The sequence below is a fragment of the Clupea harengus genome, chromosome 16 (genome assembly GCF_900700415.2).
Source record: "Clupea harengus chromosome 16, Ch_v2.0.2, whole genome shotgun sequence".
NCBI classification, from domain to species: Eukaryota; Metazoa; Chordata; class Actinopteri; order Clupeiformes; family Clupeidae; genus Clupea; species Clupea harengus.
In genome coordinates, this window is record NC_045167.1 from 13,128,282 (window position 1) to 13,145,781 (window position 17,500).

At 44.3% G+C, this 17,500-nt stretch overlaps 1 protein-coding gene across 1 annotated transcript in view; it reads left to right on the forward strand.

The window, feature by feature from the left end:
• exoc4 (exocyst complex component 4) overlaps positions 1-17,500 on the forward strand; it is a 112,845-nt gene that overhangs the window by 14,803 nt on the left and 80,542 nt on the right. The window contains exons 8-9 of the mRNA XM_012824523.3: positions 7,612-7,757; positions 8,143-8,231. Coding sequence (XP_012679977.2) covers positions 7,612-7,757; positions 8,143-8,231 — 235 coding nt within the window. The remainder of the gene's footprint in view (positions 1-7,611; positions 7,758-8,142; positions 8,232-17,500) is intronic.

Sequence of the window (17,500 nt, forward strand, 5' to 3'; positions counted from 1 at the left end):
TGTTGCCTTGCTGTGAAATCTTGGCTGGACTGAATGGGGAAAACCATTCCGTCTTTTTGCAAGACTGTGTGCAGAAGAGAGGAGAGCATAGTACATTGACAGGGAAAGAAACAGAAGCCAGAAGGAGAGATGGAGAAAGGAACAACACTGCAAACCTGAAAATGAGTAAATGCGGTTTGTCATCACTTCATCAACTGAGGCCAACAGCAACCTTGTGCTCTTTTTCTTTTTTCTCTCCTTCCTTTAAATCTCCTCGAACCGCCACAAACACTGCCCTGCCAACTGTTGCTATGGCCCCGGTGGGAGTTTAGTGGACTTTAAATGCGTGAGACAGACAAGGATTCATACAGCCTTTTCAAATGCATGGCACTGTGTTATTACCAAAAGCCCTGTGAACCTTCCATGCTAATATGGAAATTAAGCAGTGCATGCACACAGCAGGGGAGAGGCAGAGAGAAAAATGGAGATGAGAGGAGGAAAAAGGGAGTGAGAGAGAGAGAGAGAGAGAGAGAGAGAGATGGATGAGGACAAAAAAAGATAGGTGGGAGAGAGAGAGAAAAAGAGACGGCAGGACACTAAAGAGCATATGAAGGTGGTTAATTTGCTGATGGACTCTCTCTGAACGTTTTACAAGGTTAATTTACACCTTCATTTACAGGGTCCCATAGCCCATTGTGAACAAAATGAATCCTTCAGGAGAGTGAGAAGGTGAAGCCGAGGTTAAAATAAAACACAATATGTTGAGATGGGAAAGCAAAGGGTGTTTGGGAATGGGATGCTTTTTTACCTCCTCTCCAATGGATGTAATTAGGGCATGACTGGTGCTGTTTGAGCAGAGCACCAAAGCAGGAAATGGTGTCTACCTTTATGTGATGCGAGGGGGTGTTGTTTGATGTCTGTACATGTGGTGTGGGTGTGTGGTTGGAGGGTTTTTTGTGTGAGTGTGTGTCGTGGGGGTGGGCCGGGGGGGTGTTTGTGGGTATGTGGTAGGTGGGTTGTGTATGGGAGGGGGGGGGGGGGGGGGCACCATCTCAGGTGTGAAATGGCCTCTGGTGTGAGCGTCCCCTCTGTGCTGATGGGGGCTCTGGGCGCTCAGGTGGAGATCGGCTCTCGTTGTTTGTCGAGTCTAGATGAGATTCCGATGGCCTTTTGGACAGAGATGAGATGGCGTCTGCTCCCAACAGGTGCCCTCGCTTCCCGCATCTCCCTCGTTTCATCCCCCCCCCCCCCCCCCCCCCCCCTCTGTGCACCTCCCGTTTGAAAAAGTTTTTCGACAGAGGGAAAGTTTCTTCAATCTCAGACTCCTCCAGCTGAGTCATGACCAAGGTTAAACAGGAGATGTCTCTGAATAAAAGATGGCGGTTGCTAATCCGCAAACTTTTCAGACCTTTCAGGTCTGCCCTGGACTTTCTCTTTCTCTTTGCTTCCTCTTTGGGAAGAATGTCAACTTTTTGATGAAAGAGAACATGATCATGCAAAGCTAACACGTGCGATGGGTTCATCTAATCTTTGGCCCAAATGAGCTTCCGTCATGAAGCCACAAAGTGCCGATTGTCAAAAGGCCTGTGGAGAAAAAGACATCTTGTTAGCCAAGTGTTGCCAGCATGCATTAACTGAAACAGTATTGATTTTTCTTAAGAAGATGCCCAAGTTATCAGTTTTTTTTCCGTGGTGTCGGTAATGGGAAAAATACGGTGGCTTTGCTTCCTGTCACACTTCTAAGTGTCCATTCGCAGAGTGAAGAGTTATTGATTATACAATCTAAGCAGTATTTAATTGTTTTTTCTTTTTCTTCTTCTTAAAATTGTGACTTCACGCCTCTCCCTGCAGTCAGGATTATGTGTGTGTGTGTGTGTGTGTGTGTGTGTGTGTGTGTGTGTGGGGCTGGGGGGGGGGTTCAGGGTAGCCATACTTTGCATACTTTTTAAGTATAACTGAAGCAATTTTAAACCTGTGGTTGATATAATTTGACAGGCTGGACATAAGGTCTGATCTGCATTGACAACCCTCTGCTCTGAATGTGAGCAGTGTGCAAAACTATAGCTGATGACAACAAGCAACATCTCTGTAAGTGCACTCTCAGTATCAAATATAGGAATGGTGCTGTTAGGCTAAAACGTGGTGATAGGGAGAGGATATTAATACGAATGAGTTCATATAAATGGGCCAGTCTTTTTAATAATTGGGGATTGATTTACAGTCTACACTATTCAAATACACACAGAGATTAATGTCATAGCTAGGAAACAAGCCAGCTAGCTTGCATTACCTAGCCATGGTGTAATCTGCGTTGCTGTGTTATTCTGTCAGACAGAAAACTGCCAAGGGGGGAAAAGATAGAAAAAGGTTGATGGCACCCTCTTGTACTCATGTACTTGTACATGTAGCCCAGTCACTGATTTGAGCTGTGAAAACAAATAGCTCCACTCGAGTCCTGTTTACATGCACCCAAGCATATACAACTTGATTCGATTGCAGACAATAATATAATAATGTCAGAAGATTTCATTATGAATTTTGGAATGATCTCTTTGGCCATAATGGTGTTAATGTGATCCTATCTTGATCATGCTGTAATGTTAGCATTGATGTGCGCGCCAACATAGGCCCCATCAGTGCCAGGGCCAGGAGGTCTAGCTAATAGTAGCTAGCGCTTTACATTCATTAAAACAAAAGACTCTTGCCTTGCTAAATTCTGTTAAGCCGTTGCCATGGTGGATGATCCCTGTGGCTGTTTCCACGGTTTCCTTCTCCCTTCTTGTTAATTTGAGAGGTAGGGGGGAAATAGCCCAACACAAACACCGGCAGGCTTCTTTTCATGCAGAGTTGGGTTTGGGCTATTAAACCAGTGCCTTTGTCGAATTGTACGAATGATCCGGTGTTAAGGGTCAAAGTCGACAGCACGCATTTTGAGCTACATTTTTTCAAGAGTTCTACTTCCTGCTGGGATAATTAATGACACCTCTTTTGGAGCAGTCACCGTGATAACATATCTGTTGTCACTGATTAGCCCCTGAGCCATAGTCGGTGTAGTTATGCCTTTTTATTTTCTGAAGTCACCACAGTCTCCGGTTCAATAAGTGGCATGGCAATCATGAATGTGTGTAGTGGTGTGCCAGAGGTGGACCCAGTCAAAGTCCAAACGACCTGCATCTTAATGCCTTCACTAACTACCTGTATACCTATTGTGGGCCCTGTTCAACCCAGTAGTAACAGCATTTGCTGCATTGAGCCTAACCAAAGGTAGGGGCGCTGCAGAAGTCAAACTGAGGGGATAGGTCCAAATGAACTACCCAAAGTTGGCTATAAGACAATGATCTTATTTTTGTATTCAAGTCAGTATGTTGAGATCCCAGTGTTGCGCCTTCACCATTTTAATCAACATGTCATTTAAAACCTCCGCTGAACGTGTCATGCTTACATATTTGTGTCAGACCACCCCTTCTCAAAGAATTGTTTTACTTCATCATTGTTGGCTCGTAAGGCATATGCATTTCTTGCCTTGTCAGTTGTGTTGTGCGGGTGAAGGGGACTTTCAAATGGAAATTGAAACTGTCGCTCTACTCAAACTCTTAAGGATGCAGCCTGTCTTTTCAAATTGGGATTATGCTGTCTGGATCTCGGTCTCTGTACCTATTACAGAGAAACAGGTTTATTTTGTGGGCATATGATCACTGCTGCCTCTCCTCTTTCTCTTATTCATACTTAAGAGGTAATGTCAATCAATCTCTCACTCTCTGCCAGTACCTTTGTGAGTGTATATATAGGCATTCAGTCACACATCTTTGTCTTATATTTTCGTTTTCCCTTGACGCTTTGCATAAACAAGACTCCTCTTCTTTTTTTAAGTGAGGGATGGTGTTGTCCACAGAGATACCATCCTGTTGCGATGTTTGTTTTTGACTGACTGTCAAGTTGATTTTTTTTTTCTTTCCCTTGCCCTCCTTTTAAGTGTACACAGCCAATATATTTCCCACTCGAGCAGCCACAGACATAAAGAAAAGGGGACCGCGGTACTCTCAGAATGCAGCGGCACCCAGCACCAAGGTCAGAACAAAAGTGACTTTGAAAAGTTTCCGGTAAACAGCCACCCGGCACTCGATCCGCGCTGGAGACAAAAACAAGAGTCTTGAAAGCCCTTCGGAAGTGGTCGGTCCAATTTGCTGGGGCCGAGCGGGACGGATGTGCGCTTCATTGCCTTAAATTCTGAAAGCACTTTTCTCTTTTCCTTCCCCCCGCTGGCCTTTGTCAGTAGCCAGGTGTTCACCTGCAGCTCTGCCAAGCCACGGTTCTTTGTGCTAATTAGCCGGGTTTGTGGGCTAATAGACTGAATGGAGCCAGCTCTCTCTTTTGTTTATTAAATTAAGCGTGCCGTGTCAAACACGAGCCTCGGGTTATTTGTTTATTTTCCCCTCTGTTTTTTATATGAAGTTTGCATTTTATTTATAATTAACAAGCATCAAACACACCCAGCGTGCCATACCTTGGGTAAACACGCAAATATGAAACGAGTGAAGTGGCTTTAATGTGTCAGATGTGAAAGCTGCTTGCGCACACACACACATACGCACACACGCACGCACACACACGCCCACACACACACACACACACACCACACACACGTCACACACGCACACGCACACGCCCACACACACACACACACGCACCACACACACGTCACACACGCCCACGCACTTGTGCGCAAACACACAGCTCATAGATGCAGCCACTGAACCCAGGAGCTTCAGTTTATTATCAGGTGCGAAAAGCCATTTGCCGTTTCTCACAGGCTTCACGCGCCACCCTTCTCCCGCCGATCACTCCTGGAAGCGGCCATGAATATTGATTTCCTGTGTGCGCTAAAACAACCTTGCCTTTAAGTCTCCAGTAGCCAAGCCTGCAAAATGGATGTCAGGAGATGGAGTGTTTCGGAGGGTGTCAGTCAGCTGGGCTGAAGGTCAGGGGAGATGTTAAAAGCCTTAGTGATTGCGCCTTCTATGCCCCAAAGAGCCTCTTCAGAGTTGGCTGCATAGCCTTGGCGGAAACATAGAGTCCATATTGCTGTATTTACGAGTGCTTTAACTGTTCTTTTGCTACTTTCCTTAAAAGTAGAAGCGCGTGGCGGCGTTGCTCTCTAACTCAGCAATCACGTTGTGTTAAGCCTAAATGAAATCAGTTTGAAGGACAGAAAGCAAACTCCCAAACACAGCCTGATGCTGCCTCATGTCACGTTCTTCTGCATAATCACCAGGAACATGCTTTCCAGTGGGTCCTTTTTATCCCCTCTCCCTACATGTTAGGTCAGCACAACCGTTTGAATTGCTTTTGTCTTGGGTGCCAAATTGAGAACAGAGAACACATTTTTACCTCTGGTACCTTCTTTTTATTTTTCTTGTTATTTTCTCTCTGATGAGTTGCATTCCCACCCTCAGCCTGAATGCTGGTGACAGTCTGACAGTCAGATGGAGCTTCTTTTTTTGCTCTAATAAAGCCATCACCAGTGCTTGTATTGAGGTGTTTCTGGACCGGGCAGCACCACTGACGGTGTCTGTGTGGCGGGGTAATGAGGTGGCTGGGCCCGACGGCGGTGCCTCAGTCAGGACCCGACAATGCCAGGAGGAAAGGTGTCCCTTAATGAGACACAGGAGACATGCAGGAAAGGAGAAGGTGATTCAAATCAGGTGGATGGAGGGGAAGCTTCTTAGACGCTGACAACCACAAGCCAACTCTGTTAAGCATGCACACAAGCAAGCACATAGACAGACACACACACACACACTCTCACCCACATCAACATATACACTTGCCCACAAAAACATCTGCACATATGTCACACGCACCGACACACACATTTACACACACACATCCTGACTCCGACGGGGAAAGTAATGAAGGTTGGGCTCACAGACACACGTTCAGACATCATCATCGTCTCTTTTCATGAGGTAGCAGAGATTCACTGAGAGACATTTACCGCAGAGATTGAAACCCGATGATCTATAGTGCTATCAGTCACTTTATTACTTTATTATGAATGTTTTTTTGTGATTCTCAAATTGTTTCTTGGAAGCGCATTAATGGATTCAATTTGGGTTACACCAGTCAATGGTGAAGGACTGATTGAAAAATCGAAAATGGAGACGATGCTGTGGTTTGCACATGACATATCCACTCATATGTCTATAGGTTTATCTTAGATGATTGACTCCAGTGAAAACAATCTTAGCCCAGCCCTGCTGTGACAGTAGGGGAAAGAAAACGTCCGCCTTAATTGAACCTGGAATGACATCAATCAGTACATGTATTTTACTCACAGAGCCAAGAGGCTAATCGGCTAATAAAACCTGTTATTTTGCTCACTCAAAGTTTCCCCCTCTAAGGTGTGCTAAAGCCTCGGCATAGCTATCAGTCCCTTTTTGGCTGCCTCTGCTCCACTCTCTCTCTCTCTCTCTCTCTCTCTCTCTCTCTCTCTCTCTCTCTCTCTCTCTCTCTCTGTTTCCTTTCTCTCTCACACACACACACTGTCCCATAGTTAATTGCCTCTGAAGTTCAGTCGCTCTCTGTTAAAGCAATTTAAGTAGGTTGGAACCCCTTCATCAGGCAAATGCTTGCATTTAATTAAGTTCGGCAGGCTATGTAGCGGGCTGGCTCCGTCAGTGGATCAGATGGTCATTAGTAATTAATACGCTGACAGGATCATAACTCCGTGCTTTCTCACCACGTGGTGATGACGCCGAGCCTGAGCCCGTGGGCTGAGGGATGGCAGAGGAAAAGGATGAGGGATGAGGGTTCCCTCTCTCTCTCTCTTCCTCCCTCTCTCTCTCTCTCTCTCTCTCTTCCTCCCTCTCTCTTTCACTCTTCTTTCCCACCCTCTCCCTCTTTGTCTCTCTGTCTTTCTCTCTCCCTCTCTCTTTCACTCTTCTTTCCCTCCCTCTCCCTCTCTCTCTCTCTGTCACTGACGAGCCTCATTCTCCAGGTTTAATTACACCATTACGAGTCAGATGTATTTCCATCTGTCTGCTCATTACTCCCTTCCACCCCATCCCTACTCTCCCACTAAGGGCAGTTTTGTCCGGCGTTCGAAATAGAAGGAGTAAATTGCCCCAGTAAATTATGAAACGATTAGAAGTGTGTGTGTGGGGTTGGGGTGGAGGCTGGAGATGGAGGTGGCACAGAAGGTGGGGGCAATTTGTAGTCAAAGTTAACTTTTCCCCCCTCTATTTAGTCTCCTACCATAGGACCTCACCAGCTGCACAAAGAGATGTTTATTAACTTGTGTTTGCCGTTTTAATCAAGGTTAATGGGCATAGCTGAGAGGCTGGAGGCCACTGCTTCACAGACACGCCAGATTGATTAGCCCCTGGTTGTACACGAGAGAACAGCTTTGCTCATTTTTGCAGGCGTGGGTCAGAGATGTGTTGAACAAATCAATCCAGAATTCCACAGATTTGTCAGTATGGTGGGACATTGGACAAATAACATCGCACATTGGGTCATGTAACCCTGACTGTCTTTTTCTTTATCTCTCCCTCCCTCTTCTCTCTCTCTCTCACTTTCCCTCTCCCTCTCCCTCTCTCCCTCTCCCTCTCTCTCCCTCTCTGTCCTCTGTAGGTGCTGCTGATGGACTACCTGGACGTGAAGAACAGCCGCAGCGCTGCAGAGCCCTCTGCCCAGCTCTCCTACACCAGTGCCGCCAGCGACTTCGGGGCCTTCTTCGCCAAGAAGAAACCGCTGCGGCCCAAACAGTCCCTCTTTAAGTAAGCAACGCCGAGCTCGTGAAAGAAAGTAGGCTAGATTGTGAGATATAACTCAACTGAGCTAACTATTGACTAGCTAACAATTATTCAAATTTGTTTATGTAGAGATCCGTGCAGATGTTTTTTTTGCTTTTGCCATTGTTATGTTGTTGGAGCGATTTTCCTTGGCCACAGTAGAGATGATTTGCGACTCGTCGAAGTGCATTACGGGAAGAGGTTAGATGAATTTAGAAGTCAAATCAACTCCCACAGGCAAAACACAGTGATTAGTGTTCCCAGTGGATGTGTGCTTCATGATGCGTGACTGAGAGCAAAGTGGGGCTGAAGACTGAGCTGCTCTTCTCTTCTCTTCTCTTCTCTTCCCGCCCCCCCTCTTCTTCTGAAGGTTTGAGTCCTCCTCCCATGCCATCAGCATGAGCGCCTACCTGCGGGAGCAGAGGAGAGAGCTGTACAGCAAGAGTGGAGAGCTGCAGGGTGAGTAGAGGGCACTGGAGTCCCTGAGGGTTGGAGGAGTGGGGTGGGGGGGAGTTGGGGGGACGGGGGGGGGGGGGGTGCAAAGGTGGGAGACAGACAGGAACCTTGAACTGAAGTAGGAAGAGGACTTTTTACTTCACTGTATCCTTTTCTATAGCGTCCTTTTTTGTAGCACTTTGTTTTCGTTTTGCCGTGGCACATAAAATGAAATACGTACACACACACACACGCACACAGACAAACACGCAGACAGACACACTCTTACCATTCACATACACACACACACACACATCCACACTCTTACTATGTACATGCACCCGCACACCCACACCTACACATCCACACTCTTACCATTTACACACGTGCACACACACTCATGTACACACACACACACACACATACATTGTGGGTGAGAGAGACTTGCACCCTGGAGAGCATCTTGTCTCCTCAAGTTTTTTTTCTTTTCTCCCTCTTTTCTCTCTCACTGCAGAGTGACCTTGTGGTTTCAATCAGCGATGCTTGACAGCACTGTTTGCCTGCCATGGTTTTTTTCTTCTCCCTCTGACACCCTATGCCTCTGAGACACAGTCTGTGTGAAATGATGGAGACAGGAGAGAAAAGGGGGGAAGGGAGGGAGGGAAGGATGGAGGGAGAGAAAGAAAGAAAGAACAATAACATTGAGGTAACTGGAAGAGATACATTTGAGGTGAACAAAAAAACTTTTAGAGACATGGCTTTCTTGTATCTTTTTATTTTTCTGGTTCTCCAAAAGGTCTTAAAGGGTCATTTCAATGGGAGCTTCTTTATTGGGCTGAAGCAGGTGGAAGCTGGTGGGAGATTCATTTCTCCGCAGTGAACACTGGCCTAGCAGAGGGTGTCCAAAATCCTCCTTCCTTTCCTTTTTCTTCGTCTGCGGCTACAATTCCATTTGATTGTAAACGCCAGTCATCACTGATCCGGCACGCACCGTCGGCAGTGAGTGAAATGTGCAGATTAACATCCGATAAGACCGCAAGTGGGCTTCAAATAGTCCCTCGCTTCTTCTTCTCTTGTCTTTTTTTTTTCTCTCCTTGATTTTCTCTTTCCTCGCTGTTTCAGAAGTGAAGAAAAAGAGAAAATATTTGGACGGCTGAATGCCTGGCAGCGTTTTGAAAAGAAGATGAGATTTTTTCTTCCTTTCATTTACCCCGTAACAAAGCTGAACCCATGCCTCAGTCTGCGAGGTGAATGGCAGAAAGAAAGATTGAAGAGAAGAGAGAGGGAGAGAGAGAGAGAGAGAGAACGAAAAAGAAAAAAAAAAAACATTTTGAAAGTAAAGCAAGGCTCCGCCATGATTGAGTTTTGAGCAGAGGAATGGAGAGGTGGCGCAGAGTGGCGTGGTTCAAAGCCATTGTTTTCGTTCTAACTGCTGCATGGCGGCCATTCAAGGCCCTTTCTGTAGAAATAAATTAGAAAATTTGAAAATGCACCATCAGGCAGAGAGGAAAGGGGCGAGAGAGACAGACAGAGAGACAGAAAGACTTCCCCTGTGTTTTATTAATCAGGTTTTTGGGCAGGATAGACAGACTGTAAGAACTGGCCAGTGGTGAATCTTGTGGGGTAGGCAAATTATGGGGTCATTACTTATTTTAACTCTTTTAAAGTTTAAAATTGTGCTCTGAATGCCTCACCTCCATGTAACCTCTTAGAGTTGTGTTGTTTCAGAATACACCTGTCTCTGTCTCACTCCAATTCCATGTGTTTCTCACTCCCGGGTTTAGTTGAGAAGGACTGTTGCAGTCAGAAAAGGCTGCTTTTCCTGCCAAGGGGTGTCATAGCAAATTCATCAATTCTGCCATAATAGAGGCCTATAGAATTGTCCCTTATGTGTACTTAGGTCAAAGAGAAATATTTTGGCAATATGGCGCTGGTAGTTGAAATGGTGCATTTAAATGTCAGTCTATCTGGTTGATAAGGCTGTGTTATTAGACCCATGATGCCCTCGACCATTTCCCTTCTTATCTGCAGCTATTTCTCATACTTAATAGGTGTGCTGGATATCAAACATTGCTTATATACCCCCACTCCCTTGTAGTTCTGCAGGTGTAAACAGGTGAAGGTTACAGAAAGTTTTTTTTTCCTTCAGTACTAAAAGGGTTCTTTTCCATCCCTACAGTGTTGATGTGCTGGGTACAATAGTAGCCATAACGTGTCACAGCTTTGTCCATAAATAAGGCAGTGTTTTGTCTGAGTCTGTGCCTGTGGCTGGCTGACACCCGTGCTGGGCTGTGACTGACTGACTGACAGGCGGTGGCTGTGGCTATGAGTGGGTGTTGTGTGGTTTCCCACGCTCACAGGCAGTCTCTCCCTTCATGTTCCTCTTAGAGAGTGGCCCTTTGGGAGCGGAAGACTCCCAGCTTCACTGTGTGTATGAATCCATGTTTTTTATCTTTATTCACCTCCCCGTGGTATTTATATGCATACGTCAATATCTATCTGTCTTTCTGTCTCTGTCTGTCTATCTGCGTGTCTATTAAGCTACCTTCCTGTCTGTCTGTTAACAACTGTGTATACGTGTATAACTGTTTGGAAACATAGGGAGAGATATCTGTCCTTCTATATATACATTTTTAGACACACATTCACAAGTTCACAAGTATGCTTCAGGGTGAGCATGAATGCCTGACAGTTTGGATCACGGCAGGTTCATGACAGGTCCATAGCCACCTGCACAAACATGCACACTTACTCAGCCCAGGCCCCCATTGTCTTTTTCTTTTCTTTCATCTAACAAAATAAAAGAGACATCAACAGTCAAGTCACACTAAATAAAAGATGGGCGTGCGACATTAAGGGGAGAAAATGTCATCTTTTTCTAGCTCTCCACAATGAGCCAAGGGGTGCCACAGACACTTTGTGCTCTGCCTTAAATGATTCCATCACATTTTATATTTTTTCCATCTCCCTCAGAAATCTCTCAGTATATGGCTGGTAGGTCAAAAAACGGTGAGAGGGTTTTGTCATTTCCATTGGCAGTTTCATGTATGGCTCTCACCTCCATTGCCCCTGTAACTCATCCTCCAGACTGAAACACATTTGTATGGCCAGCGTTTTTCATTATTTTTCATGATTCAGAGGGAATATGTGTAAATTAGTCTGCTGGAACCAAGCCTAAAAGACCACTAGCCTGGTGAGGTTATAGACTTACATCTTTTTCTATCAGGTCAAAGCCCCAGAGGGCTAGGACAGACGCACACAGACACACACACACACGCTAACAATAGCAATTAACATTTGAATTGGCTTTGGGGATTATTATTACAAAAGGTACATTCTCCTCACCCACACCACTAAAACAAACCCAAATAGAGTTTTCCCTTTAAAGCCTAACGCCCGGGATGAAAGAATGGCAATCTTGTATTAGCAATCTTGTTTATGCATAATGGTGTAGTTCCCTGTAGAGTGCAGAGTGGTTCTGGCACACGGTGACTGACTGGTCCAAGGGAGCATGAGTGCTGTTTTCTGTCAGCCTGATTTGTGCAGCACAATAGGGAGCGAGAGGTGCAAATGGAAAAATGTCTCGCGGTGGGAGAGGAGGGGAAAGCGTGTGTGTGTGTGTGTGTGTGTGTGTGTGTGTGTGCGTGTGTCAGGTAGTGTGTGTGTGTGTGTGTGTGCGTGTGGTAGTGTGTGTGAGGTAGTGTATGTGTGGCTGTGTGTGCTTGTGTGGCTGCGTGTTTGCATTGAAGGGGAGGGGGGGTGCTTGAATTCTTCACATCCTCGTCTGGCCACGCTGGCCACACTCTCCGGTATCAAAGTGGGCCGCCCTGACATCTCTGTAATGGAACTCTTGGCCTCGGTGCAAGCTAGGCTCCATTTTTCCAACAGTCGGCCTCCATTCCCAATGAACCTGGCCTGATCCATCACATTACGACAACTTCAAAAACACGTGCCACTCCAAATGCGCCCCAAGTGTCAGACAGACTCATACGTTTTATGCTGGAAATGGTGGCCTGGCTTGGTCTTTCCTGCGTGAAGGTTAACACTGCCAATGCTCTTTCTGACTCTTAAATTTTATGATTTCTCATAGTTGTATCTGAAAGCTGATCTAACATTGAACCTCATGCCAGGGAAGAATGGTATGAAAATGAAGCTCAGGAACAGCGTCTACGGGTGAAATGCCTTATAACTAATCAGAGCTCCATCTATTTCTCTCCATTCCTCTACCTCTTCCTATCTTTTTCTCCTTTACTTTTCTATAGGGTCGATCGACTAGTACTATGTCTTTTTTCGCTGTGTATGGGCGAAAGTCTGTGTGTTCGCCCCCTGCGTGTCTTTAGGTGCTACGGGGAGGGGTGTGCGAAGGCTGGCAGATGCGCCACCGAGACAGTCTGCAATCAGGCTGGCCACGCTGGGCCAAACAGGGCTGGGCAGTGAGGCTTGAGCCCAAATGTGATTGCCCAACAAGGACATGGCTCCATTTAGACCATGATTGTGAGACAAGTAGCACCTGTGGGTAATTTGACACACAATCAGTGGGGTATTTGGCAGACTCGGGAGGGGAGAAAAAAAAACAAGGGAGTTATGTGGGAGCAAGGAGAAGAAAAGGTAACAATGAAGTGGCCTTGGATGGTGTATCGGAGACACACACACACATCAACACACACACACACACACACACACACACACACACACACACACAAACATGCGCCAACAAAAATGTTTGAGAGGAGGTTGATTTAACAATAGTTACTGATTGGTTAAAAAAAAAAAACATCATCTGTCTCTGTCTGTCACTCTGGCTCTCTTTCGTGTGTGTGCGTGTGCGTGTGCGTGCGCGCGTGCGTGTGTTTGTGTATATGTATATAAGAAATGTAAAATATTCCCATATGTCACAGATACACACAAACAAGCTTTTCCCTTCCTCTCATACCACTGCTGCGTTAAGCATGCCTCAGTCAATATTTTACCAAAACTAAGGCTCTTGAGAGCAGATTTGGCAGAGAAGTGTGTCTTTGTGTTCTTGATTTATTCGCAGCTGAGACCGGCTGAAAAGCTAATGCTGTCTCTGCTAAATGGGCCCTGATTGAGCAGACAGGCACACAGAGATGAAGTGATCATCCAGGCACCACATGACATCCCAGAAGCCTCAGTCCAAACGGCCGAGACCCACAGATACTACTTCAAGCGTGCGTGCGTGCGCGTGGGGGGGGGGGTTGTGTGTGTGTGTGTTAAGGACTGATCTGTGTGAGTGGCCTAGTGAATGCTCACATACGGCACTTGTACAGCATACCCTGTGTGTGTGTGTGTGTGTGTGTGAGCGTGTGTGTGTATATGTGAGTTAGAGTGATGTGCTTTCGTGTCTTATCAGCCCACGAATCTGTGCCGGAAGGCGCTCCTCTTCCTCACGAGCGTGAGCGGGAGAGGCGAGAGTAATTGATAGCACAAGCACCCTCCGTCTGCACAGGGACAAGCTCAGCCACATCTGCCGCCATTTCCCTCCGCCACGCTTTTGGCATGGAGGAGACACGGGAGGAAGACATGTCCCTGTAGCACAGCTTTCCACCACCTCATCTTGCCCACACACCTGTCACTGTCCCCCTGACAACGACTCATGTATATATCAAACATGAAGGGTATTGTGACATGCAGGAGCCATCAGGAATAGTGTTACTGGATAGAGCACCACCTTCCCTTGTCTTACCGAAGCTTTAGTCTGTCACTGCTCAGTGCCTGTGTGTGTGTGTGTTTGTGTGTGTGTGTACACACTCTGGAGAATGGTGTTTTAATAGATCCATTCAGCTGCTTTTAATCAGCCTTGGCTACAGGCTGCAGCTTTGGTTATTTTCTCTGAGTTTGTGTGTTTAATTTCTTCATTTATTCACTGATTAATTAATTTTCTAAAGGACAACAGTGAGCCAGTGGGAATTGGGCAGAAATCAATCGCTAAGAATGGGTTCAAGGGGGCTTCTGTTAGAACACACTAGACGTGTTCCTAGTACAAAACATGAAACCACCCTATTAACCCTATTCATTATTTTTTTTGCTATCAGCTCTTTACCTGCATCAAGGATACTTCAAACAGTCTTAGGATTGCCTGCTAACTTCCACCAGGTCTGACCCTGTAGGAGTCTACTCCCTTCCATCAGACGCACAGACGCACACAGACGCACACACAGACACACACACAGACACACACAGAGACACACAGACAGACACACACACAGACACACACACACACCTAAAAAGGCAGGCTAGGATATCTGTGTTTTTGGCAGTTTCCTACTAGGTTCTGACAGCCACACTGTGTTGAGTTTGCCAGCTGGTTTAACTGGTCCTGAAATGTACTGGTTAATAGCAGCTTCTTTCTGCGACATCAGAATATTAGGAACCAGCGGTTATCAGGGCTCTACGCTAAGGTTTTCCCCAAGGAGTACATGTGCTCCTAAATGAAAAAAATTAGGAGCACACAAAGAAATTCAGGAGCACAGCGTTTTTTTTTTATGTGGAAGTAAAGCATGTCATTTGCGACCTATAGTTCCAAACATTGTATTTTCCAACGTTCAACCCCATTCATAATGCAGTTAGAGTTAGACTGTAGGTCTAGTATCTAACGTAAGCAACACTTTCACTGTAGCTAGCTAGAGAGCACGTGTATCATAACCAGAAGTCTGTTGGTTTATAGTCTGTCAAATTAGTTCTAGTTATTGGTGTTTGTTGGCATACAAAGTTAGTCTTCTCTTATTAGCCTAGTTAGTACATCTGATTAGAGCTAGCAACAATGAATTGCAGATTAAGGGGTCCCCTATCTCAGTGTTAATTTTGGCAGCTATTTTAGATTTAGTCTAAATGCATATTAGTTTTAGTCACATTTAGTCATTTTTATCCTTCTTAATTTTAGTCTAGTTTTCGTCAACGAAAACTGATTACATTTTAGTCTAGTTTTAGTCACATTTAAAAGTCCATATTATAGCCACATTAAACTCCTTTCCTTCCCTTCTCAGACCCAGGGACCCCCTGTGTTGTGTCTACAACTGCATAATAGTCAAGCTTGCAGTACTTAAATTGTGGATGCAATAAGTCTCTAAGATACAGATCTCTTAGTATATGCCTACAGCTGAATTCCAATTAATTCAATGTAAATAATCATTTTAAGGCAATACTTAACAGAATTATCATTCAAATATAAGAGAATATCAAGTCTAGATTTTCAAATGATGTGATAGCACATTACAACTACTATGCCTACCTGGCCTTAGAGTTAAATCAACCACATATCCTCCATATGAATTGCTGTGCAATTTGATAACCAACAGATTTAGGTAGACGGATAGTTTTGACAGTTGAAAGTGGTGCCAATGATAATAACAATTGCCCAAATAGACAAGGATATTTAAACCAATCACATATTAATTTATTTTTTCTTGATTAATGTCATGCGTGGCTTGTCCTATAGTCCATTCTGCAATGAGTTTATTAGCTAGCTATCGATAGCTAGTATAACTTAGCTAGGATATGCTACCTCATAGTTAGCTAAAGTTAGCTAGCTAGCTAAAAGTTTGCCGAGGGTTAAATCGAAAATTACTAGCTAGCTATCCAAGCTGACACACCTATACACTCGACTGCCCCTTTGAAGTTAACTTAACGTTGGCTAATATATTTTAATAACTAGTTATCATTGACAGTTACTAGCTAAGTTACCAAACTCCTTTCTTGTCTTAAATTGAGCAGTTGCTGGTGTGAGCTACAGTATGGGAGCTAGCAAAGCCATTTCTAGCTCTGCTTCACAATATTGCTGCCTGGTGTTATACGTTAATGTAATACATAAATGTTAATAAAGTGTCAGACATAAACAGGATACAACACACCAGTAACCAATTGATATTATGTGTTAATATACTAAGGTGACCAGATTTCTGAGACAAAATCCGGGGACATTTTCAGTTCAGACACGTTAACACCTTCAAAACATGTCATGTTTTTGTCTTTGTAATCGAAAAATGGGGACACTGACTAGGCCCTTATTCATAAAAGCAGTTTATCTTACCCTTGTTCTTGTAATGTCAAACAAAAAGTTTTCTTCTAAAAACTAATCACAAAGTGGCTGAAATGAAGAGTAGTAAAGGTAACAACCTTTTGCCAGATAATAAAAAACAATATCAGTGATAAGAGCTTTGTTGACGTCATGCACAAGCATCCTTGCAGTAGGCCTAACCTCTGTGTTTGGCTGATAAGTGACTGGTCTGCACGGATGGATGACAGGTGTAGGTTTTTCCAGCATAGAAAATGTTAAGGCCATTGAGGCAACTGAGTGCATTGTATTCCTATATCCTGTGTGAAAATCAGCTGGAACTATGAACATACAGAATAGTTTTTTAGGTATTACTATACCAAAAGTGATTTAAGAAACAAACAAACAAAAAGATTCAAAATACAATTTCAGTAAAAAATGTAATTAAATCCAAGCAATGTCAAGGTGAGGGAAGGAGATCTGAATAATCTAAAAAAAATAGCAAGTTCTGTGACACACTACCAGTCGACATATTTGTTGATAAAGAATATGTGAAGTTAATGTGGGAAAAAGTCATTTCATTAGTGTCTTTTAAGAGACCACCACTACTTGTTTTTAAGTAATATAGGCCTACCATTATTGTAGGCTACTTGTAATTGTCTATCTATGTAGCCTAAGCACTCATTTAATGACTCATTTAAAGATTTTGGCACATTGAAACCCACTGCTTAAAATTGAACTGGTGAGACTGTTTTTGCTTCCACAGAACTATCAAAGTTCAAAGTACTTCATTGTCATTGTCACACAAACAACAAGACAGAAGTAAGCGGGAAGCGCAATTGGATGTACGGAAAGCGAGTTCAAGGAGTATTTTCTTGCTTTCAAGTGGTTTAATTTATTGACAAGTTGCCAACTACCTCTCAATAGTAACCCAGACTAATGAAACTGAAATGTCATAGTAGGCTACTGTAGTTAGTATCACAGCTAATTTTAAAAAGTTAAAAAAGTTAGTTAGCAAGTTAGCTGCTGCCTAACACTCACATTGTTGCAAATTGTAGATCATAGGCTACATACATATTATAGGTTAAATAATATATGACATAGATGATAAAGAATGACACTTACAATAAACACCGTTCGCTAATCGCCTATCCCAATAGCTAGCTGGCTGAATGAATGAATCACTCTCTGAATAAAAAAAAGTAGACGCTAAGGGCAAATATTCTACCGCGCTGCATATTCCACCAATCAAAATACTACAAAGACGGGCATTTCTAGAACA